Source organism: Microtus ochrogaster, chromosome 8, assembly GCF_000317375.1.
Source record: "Microtus ochrogaster isolate Prairie Vole_2 chromosome 8, MicOch1.0, whole genome shotgun sequence".
Taxonomy (NCBI): Eukaryota; Metazoa; Chordata; class Mammalia; order Rodentia; family Cricetidae; genus Microtus; species Microtus ochrogaster.
The window spans coordinates 61,430,001-61,439,304 of record NC_022015.1 but is presented as its reverse complement, the minus strand read 5'-3'; the positions used below and the strand labels follow the sequence as shown (position 1 = coordinate 61,439,304).

General features: G+C 41.7%; 1 protein-coding gene and 1 pseudogene across 1 annotated transcript in view; one reads left to right on the top strand and one right to left on the bottom strand.

The window, feature by feature from the left end:
• Window positions 1-359: 359 nt before the first annotated feature.
• On the top strand, window positions 360-1,402 carry LOC102001073 (annotated as a pseudogene).
• A 544-nt stretch (window positions 1,403-1,946) lies between these two features.
• Minpp1 (multiple inositol-polyphosphate phosphatase 1) overlaps window positions 1,947-9,304 on the bottom strand; it is a 23,751-nt gene continuing 16,393 nt past the window's right edge. The window contains exon 5 of the mRNA XM_005352142.3: window positions 1,947-3,385. Within this exon, the coding sequence (XP_005352199.1) occupies window positions 2,989-3,385 (397 nt within the window). The 3' untranslated portion in view covers window positions 1,947-2,988. The remainder of the gene's footprint in view (window positions 3,386-9,304) is intronic.

The window sequence follows — 9,304 nt, the reverse complement described above, 5'->3', positions numbered from 1 at the left end:
CATCTGTAGTGCTTTTTTTTTTTTACCCTTGGCAAACATTCAAAAAGCTATTGGCAATGTCACACAATCCAGTGGTTCATTTAATTTTAAACATGCCTCTAGCTCTATATTTCAGTCTTACTACTTGAAAGTGTTTCTGTGTATGTACACACCATGTGTGTACACGCATGTATGTACACATGTGGAGGGCAGAGACAACTTGTGGGAGTCTATGTTCTCCTCCCATAGGAATCCAGGGGATCAAACTAAAGTTGTCAGGCAGGCATCTTTACCCACTGAGCCATCTTGCTCGCCCCTGTAGTCATAGTTTACAAAACGGGAAGAGGAGGGTTTACTTTCAAAAGACAGCATTGGTGCACGCGCCCTCCGCCTCGTCCGCCGCTGCCGCCTCCTTCTTCTGCCGCTCCTGGTGCTGCCTGTGTGCTCCTTCAGTGCGGACCTGGTGCCTCTTTTGTGAAGCGGCAGCTGAGGAGACTCCGGCGTTCGCCATGGCCGACGAGAAACCCAAGGAAGGAGTCAAGACCGAGAACAACGACCATATTAATTTGAAGGTGGCGGGGCAGGATGGCTCTGTGGTGCAGTCTAAAATTAAGAGGCATACACCACTTAGTAAACTAATGAAAGCCTATTGTGAAAGACAGGGTTTGTCAATGAGGCAGATCAGATTCCGGTTTGATGGACAGCCAATCAATGAAACAGACACACCTGCACAGTTGGAAATGGAGGATGAAGATACGATTGACGGGTTCCAGCAACAGACAGGAGGTGTCTACTAAAAAGGGAACCTGCTACTTTACTCCAGAATTTTGTTATAGACCAAGAATACATTCGCAATTAGAAAGCCGCAATTTGGTCCCACCACATCCTGACTACTACAGTATAGTTTTCTCTATTCTTTCATTTCCCTGTCCCCATTTCTTTATTGTACATAAAGTAACTGGTGTATGTGCACAAGCATATTGCGCTTTTTTCTTTCTTTTCTTTTTTTTTTTCTTTTTTAAACGGCCAATGTTCTGTTTTGATTGACAGCAGATGGAGGTGGTCTGGGGGAAAGTACTGGTTCTGTGAAAATATCCCCCTGCTCCATTAGTGGCATGCTCGCTCATCAGCTCTTATCTTTATATTCCAGTAAGTTATTTTGCTCTCAATGTTTTAACAAAAGAACCCAACCACAAAATCCTTGCATACCTTGTTCGATTGGAGAATTTTAATGTTTTTCATTTATCATTGTAAAACCAAGGACAATTTTATAACTTTTTTGTACGTAGCTGTTACATGTAGGGCAATCTGTCTTTAAGTAGGGATAAATTACTCTTGAACAAAATGATCCTAGATAGTTTTCCCTTCAAGTCAAGTGTCTTGTTGTTTAAATAAACTTCTTGTTTAAAAAAAAAAAAAGACAGCATTAAAAATCTTTTACCTGTATTCCTAAATTTTGTATGGTTTTACTTTTAACCGTGTCCCTAGCTTTAGAGTAGCTTCACTGGCCAAAATATTTATTGGATTAAACATTAATGTAACTAGGAAGCATACTGATGGCTTCCAAATGGAACACATCTTAGCTTTTCTTCAAGGCCTAAAATGGATTTTTCTTTTACTAGTGGAAACGTGGCTGAAATGTCCGCATGCTCACTACAGGTGATGCTATGTCCAGACACAGGCGCAGCCTCACTGTGGATTGATTGCCACAGGATTCCTTTCCTCAGAGGTAAACTATAAAATTATGCAGCAGATTATATTGAGATTTGACTAATATGCTTTGATAATATTAACCATACATTTCAACACAAAAAAATTTCTCTTTTGAAGATACGATCTTTTATGGTGAATACAAATTAGAACGAGAGGCATTGGAACGTCCCATTCACTGGTTTGCTGTGCCAAGGCGAACACTTGAAATCCCAACTCCTCATTATCAACGACTGAATGAAGAAATGACTCGCTAGTAAAGTCACAAGAACTTTATTGCAGCAAACACTTTCATGGCATTTGAGAGAACTCAGAATTTCTGTGAAACAGGTTTGAAAGTTATACAATTAAATCAGCCAGAATAGTCTTTATTTAAAAAGAGAAAATCCAAACCACCAAAAAAATATGCTTAATGTAATAACAAAATATAAAAAGGAAAGCCATGATGGAATGAAAAGGGCAGCCTGCAATGAACGTGAGAAAGGCTGGCATCTGTCTGCCCAGTGTGCACTCTGCCATCACCACACACCCCAAACAGGCCGGATGGAATTCAGGTGACCCCGCAAGACCTACTTGGAGGTTGAAGGAAATTACTGATGAAGTGTTTAAATATTTTTATAAATAATAGTAACAAAAACATCCCACACTTTCAGTCTTGCTTCAGCCTGGGTCTTAATACTGTGTCAAATTCCCCTCTAGGTGGCTATGATTTTAGGCTTTCTTCTGAAGTCAGGCGCCCACTTTACCACATTAGAGGTGACCTACATGAAGCAGAAGGAAGGAAGTCAACATGATCACTGAAGTCCCTGACTTAGCTCATCCAGGGACACTGTGCTTTGGTATCCAACATTCTGAAGTGTCACTTTCTAAGAATGTTCCATCCCAGGGAGTTTCTTAGGTTAAGCTGGAGCAATTTCAGCTCTGCAGACACTTGCTGGGCCAGCTGTTTCCTTGTACTTGGCTTTGCCCTGATGAGAGCTGCCCCAGGGAAAGTCATGTCCTACCCGTATGCCCAGATCCTAAAAGAAATTATTATTTTCTGTGAAAAGACACAAGGACTAAGCAATCTATGGTTATTTCTCTATGTAGCCTTGGCTGGCCTGGAACTCACTATGAATGAAGATCAGGCTAGCCTTGAACTCACAGAGATCCTCTTGCCTGTCTCCAGAGGGCTGGGATTAAAGCTGTATACCACGACCCCAAGGCCTTGAAAGCTTTCTGGATAGAGAGGTTGCCTACCTACTGCAAACACAATCACCCCGAGGAAGGCACTGCCAGACTGAGTTTGCCCTCAGCTCCTCACAGCTCATCAGAGGTGACGTTCACTTTGGGAAGGTCACATTCCTTACTGGTTTGACAGTTCTGAAGAATCTCCTTGTAGTAGCTCTTCAGATCCTCATAAAAAGCAACGGTTTCCTGCGAGTGAGCCAAAGGTAACACCTTTTCGTTCAGCAGCATCTGTACTTGGAATTCTTCTTGTGGGGTCTTTGCGTTTTCACAGTGGTAAAGCACAAATATCAGGTTTGAGGCATAAGGTACGATACGGCCACTTCGGAACTTGCGATGGTCCTGCTCCTTAAAATTATACGCTGTGAGGGGCTCCTTGTCTTTGAAGTAGCCCATGAGTGAGAGCAGAGGCAGGAGGGTCTCTGCGTGACCAAACTGGAGGATGACTGGAGAAGAAACTGGCTGAGACCTTAAATAAGAAATTGAAGGGAAAACATATACTCATGTCAAAAAACATAATAGTTATACTTAATGATACCTCATTTTCTCATTTGAAAATGTAATCTCATCTTTATTTTTATTATTATTACACTTAGTGTATAAGTTAAGGGAGGCTCACTAACGCTATGGAATATTCCTTTACACTGTGTGAACATATATTTAATAAAGAACCTGAATGGCCAATTGCTGAGTAGAATATGGTTAGGCAGGAGAGTCGGAGTAGGGAATGCTGGGAGGCGGAGGGTCAGAGTCTGGAGTTGACAGTCAGACACAGGGGGAGGAGATGAGTGCATCATGCTAAAAAAGGTACTGACACGTGACAGAGTGTAAAAAAGGAACGGGCTAACTTAAAACGGAAGAGCTAGTTAGTCATAAGCCTGATCTATTGGCTGAGTATAAGTAATATAAGTGTGTTTGTTTGAGAGCGGCTGCAGGACAGGAAATCCCCACCTACACACTATTGCCGTAGCATGGAGGTCAGAGGACAAATGTCAGGAGTTGGTCCTCTCCTTCCACTATGTGGGTCTGTACACAGAACTTGATCGATGGTCAGGCTTGGCAGTCATCTTGATGACTCCTAGTTAAAAAGTTCTTTATATACATAACTCAAGCATATGGCTGAAATTCTGTGGGAGAACTGAACTATTTTTACAGAAAACGTCAAGTTCTAGGAATGAGGATATCCGGAGTGCTGCATCCCTACCTGAAGACGAACACAGGACCATTCTGTTGAGAAGACCCTCAAGTGCCCACTGCAGCAGTGGTCTGCCTTTCTGTGTGGTGAGGGCTGAGCAGGTCCCCGGGAAGACTGCTCTATGGCGCACCCCATGAAAGAATCCACTCAAAGTGCTGTCTCTTTCCACATGTTCTTTCTCTCAGTACGTAATTGTTCATTTGTGTGTGTGCACCTTTGCACACACAGAGAGACCAGAAGAAGGTGCTGAGTGCTAGCCTCTGTCATTTTCTTTTAAGACTGGAGGTCTTTCCCCAATGGTTGCCTTTTTTGTGGGGGGGGGGGTGAGGCCAGAGTTCAGCAGGCCCCAGTAATTCTGTCCCCAGAGCTGAGGGAACAGGCATTTGTGAGGATAAATACAGAACAGGCATGTGTTGGGCGGAGAGACCAAAAGGGCTGAGCATAAACTGTGAATTTAAGGCCCTTAAACATATCTAAACCTCAGAAAAATTAAATCTAGGTTGTGATCCATTTGAACTAGAGTTTGAACATAAGAACACATCTATCACTGAGCTTGCTATAATCCCAGTCTGACCCAAATTTGAAAACTGAAGATTCTTTATGCTTAAATTTTAAAAAGTGCCTCATTTTTTCTTCTATCTCCCTTGCTATCAACAACGTTGTAAAATCAAGTTTTCAGAAGAATGTTAAGGAAAATGGTGCTGTAAAATGTCACTGTGGGGCCAGAAAGGAGAAGTTTAGAGCACAGGCTACTCTCGCAGATGCCCAAGGCGGGCTCCCAACATCATATAAGACAGCTCACAATTGCCTGTAACTCCAGCTCCAGGGGATTGGATGCTCTCTTCTGGCCTTTGCTAGTACCTACATGCATGTGTGCACGTGCACACATAAATAAAAATTAAAGATAACTTTTTAAAAACACTGAATTTTCAAAAGGTATATTGAGTATTTTATGTATAATCAAACTGTTTATATATTAGATTCATAAGGAAGCCATGCAAACCACAAATAAATTACTGTCTTCTGGCATTTGATTGAATTTAAAAATAACTTATTTTTTCCTATAAATTAGTATTTACAGAAGAATTACTTATGAAATTATTTTACAAATATATTTTATGAATAGATAAAATTTATAATATTTATAAAATAAATTATTCTAGATGGCGGGGCTGGATACATGGTTCAGGTGTTTAGAACACTGACTGCTTATTCTTCCAGAGGGTCTGGGTTCTACTTCCAGCACCCACACGATGGCTCGCAACCACCTGAAACCCAGTTCCCCCCTTCTGGCTCCATGGGCACTGCACATATGCAGTGTACATACACACATGCAAGCAAAACCTACACATAAATAAAAATAAATAACAATTTAAATTTAAAACAATTTACAACAGGAAAGAAAGTGCTCATTTTAATAAATGCCACCAGAGCATGATCTGATGCAGAACACTCTCTGCTGTAAAAGTCTGCAATATATAAAAACAGAACTCTAAGGCTCTGGCTAATATGCCGGTACCATAAAACAAAAATAATTATGATTATAGCTAAATGTAAAATGTTTTTAATCCCTCAATAACAGTCTAAAAAACTAAATGAGAATCATTAAAAGCAGTCAAAACATGGTTTCCAAATGTGTCTATAGGAAATAACTAATAGTTTATGCATTTTAAAGTAATCAAGTAAAGATATTTTAAGTTTATAAAATAATGTCAAATAAAATAAGAGGAATGAGCATGATTTCATGTTTGATGTTTTCTCAACCTTTACTGCAGATCAAAGCATCCAGTATGAAGCAGATGTTCTTGTAACGAAGAAAGAGGGTACAAGGTGGAGCTGCTCATATTAAAATAAAAGGTCCCAAATAAAACAGCCACGTTCATTTTTCAAGATGTCATAAGGAACAGCCTTTTCAAAGGTCCACTGGGCGAATTTGCTGGGTGTGGCAGAAGCATCACCCCATGCCGGGCACCTCACTCACCGCTCACGTGGGTTGGGGTGAGAGAAAGGCAGGTAAGATAACAGGAGGAAATGGATTTCTGGCTCTCACAGACAGTTGCATCTAACTTGGTACATTCTTCTGTCTGAGGAGGAACTTGCTAAGGATCAGTGTGTGGAGAGCCCCATGTACCTACTGCTTCCTGCCTGATAACTGAGCAAGTGCAGCAGCTGGCTTGCATTGCGAAGGCAGGAATACACTTGTATTTGCTGTACACAGGAACACACTGGAATTCACTGTTTAGACCAGTCCAGCCTCAGACTCACAGAGATTTGCCTGCTCCTACCTGTCAAGTGCTAGGATTAAAGAAAGGCATTGACTACTACATAGGCCATAAAGTTACATATTTAAAAAGATTAGTTTCCTTCAGGTAGAATGTACCTGAAAATTAAAAATAAACTCGTGGCTTGCTACTCTGGCTCTGGATGCAAGTTCAAAATCAAGAGTACATTTACAACTAAGAATACAGAATGCTTTTCTTCATTTATATATAAAAAAAAGGTTGTGGCTGTACATAATCTGATTTCTACTTTGTTGTTTAAAACTCAGCTGGTAAAAATATCAATTAGATAAACATAGACTTTCATGGAAACATCTATGTCAAAAAGGGAATGTGCCCCTGAAAGGGTTAATATAGTCCTTAAACAGCTGCCCACGCTTACATTTCCCTACCCTTTTATAAGACCTAAATGTCTATTACTTAAATGTCTGGGAGGGGGTAGATTTAAGTAATATAAGCACTCAGTGGGGAAAAAATATTGTGTTTCTCTTCTAAATTACACCTGAGTACGAAATGTGTGTAGGGGGGAGGGTGTGTAAAGGATCCTCACTATGGGAGGCTGACTGAGTTGTGGGAGTTTTGCACATGCATATATAAAAGATTTTTTTCATGTGTTCATACTGTGCTGTGCTCATTTTCACATCCCATCCCCCTCCTAACTCCCTCTGAAGTCTTCCTTCCCAACAATCAATCTCTCTCTCTCTCTCTCTCTCTCTCTCTCTCTCTCTCTCTCTCTCTCTCTCTCTCTTTCTGTTTGCTTTGTTTTCATGACCACTGAGTTGCACTAAGACCTCTGGCATGAGCATGGTGAGGGGCTGTTTACTAGAGCACCAGCAACTCAACAGTGGCTAAGCCCTTCCCCATCAACCTTTAACTGCCAACAGCTTCCAGGGAGAGATGGGGCTTCGGGAGCGCCTCCCCACACAGGGGCTTTGAGCAGCTCCTGTTACAAGAGTATATAAACTGATTTTTATGAGAAGCCATTAAAAGTATGCACATAGTTTTTATAAATGTTTTTAAAGGGAGGATTTCTTTTGGCTTAAGTTTCAGAGGGTTAGTCATTGCCATTCACCAGAAGAGGCAACTGCACAGAACCCTGTGGCAGCAGGGCCTGGCTGAGTAGAACTGTTCGCTTCACAGCCAATCAGGAAGAGATTGGGTAAATCAGTAACTCCTATGAGGAAGCAATTAAGGTTCATTTCTAGGGACATGCTGCCATTGCTCTGAGCACTAAACTAAATAGCAAACCTCAGGGAGTTCAATTTAGTTCTAAGCCATCTCCTGGGAACAGGTTTGCTCTGATTCAGACAGGCTAACTCCATGAAAGCATCAGTCACTGGTTTCTGCCTCTGATGTATCCCAAGGATAGCATGGAAGGTGTCTGGATTTATTTCTGGCCTTCTCTGAGTCAGAGCTCCAGAGCTAGTCTATGATGGAGCCCAGATACTAGCAACACAAATGGGAGCAAATGTGCCTGAGTCTGAATGGAGAAAATGTGCTCTCTCTCTCTCTCTCTCTCTCTCTCTCTCTCTCTCTCTCTCTCTCTCTCTCTCTCACACACACACACACACAAAGGGGCTTGTTGGGAAGAAAGTTTGTGGGTTTGTGGGCAAGGGAAGGGACCAGAGGGTCATGCAATGAATACGCTGAAGACAGATCATGGACATGCAGGGACTGTAATTCAGGTTGCTTGTGTGACCATGGGCATGGGATTGCGGCATTAGTTATAGGGGCACAGGTGACTTCCCATGGCTACACCAATGAAGAAGAATGTCCTGCTGTCCCCCAGCAGTCACTAGCTGACCAGAGCTCCTCAGCTACAGGTGGAATCTCATACTCTAGTTTGTGACATGGGATTGCTCACTGAACCTGCAACTCCCCAGATGGGCTACACTGGCTGGCCTGGAATCTACCTGTCTCTGCCTCCCAGTGTAAGGGTTACAGAAGTGTGCTGCCATGTCCTGCTATTTACATGGGTGCTGGGGACTCCAATGCAGATCTTCATGTTTGCACAGCAAACAGTTTACTTGTTAAGCCACCTCCCTAGCTCCTAAGCAAATCTAACAAACCAGATCTCAGAAATAAAAAGTTCAGTGTAGTCAATGAATTACCTTATGTTACCCAGGAAGAATATGGTTCTGAAAATTACTCCCTTATTTTACTTATATAAATCTGCGAGATTTTAAATCTTCAACCAAAACCAAAATTAAATCCAAAGTCTAAAATTGCATTAAGAAATGAGTAAATGCCTGAAGTAATTTGAAATACTCGAAAAGAAAAACTAATAATTGCATGTTTCCCCCCAAATGTACTCAGCTAAATCTTTCTAAGCTCTTAATTTATGTTTCACACGCAACTGGTATTACACAAACTTTGTTTCCAAATATGATCTAGGAATATCAGGTGGAGCTTTGGGCAAATCTCACCACTTGCACACTTATGTAAGAACACAAACAAGCAGCTGAAACTGCCAGGCTTATAAGAAGTTTTGAGATGAAAATAAATTTTGTTTACAAGTCTTCTTACAGATTTAACCACAGTAAGTCTCTGGAGAAGTATGTATTTGACAATGTAAGCCTAGAACTAAAATGACGTATTTTTTTCTTAAGCAAAACCATGTGGAAATTAAGCTCACAAGATAGAGAGGAATAAAAGCTATTATCCTCCCTACTAATATTAGGGCGTGGGGAGAATGATATGAAACAGTAGTGTTTAGACAGACAATGGAGTAAGAGAGAAAGGAGGCAAATGAGCTGACCCCACCAACTGCCCTGGCTGACTTCCTAGAGCTTGCAGGCTGTGGTGGAGGGCGGAGGAGCACACACAGCAGGGCAGGCTGTGGTGGAGGAGCACACAGCAGTACAGGCTGTGGAGGAGGACGGAGGAGCACACACAGCAGAACAGGCTGTGGAGG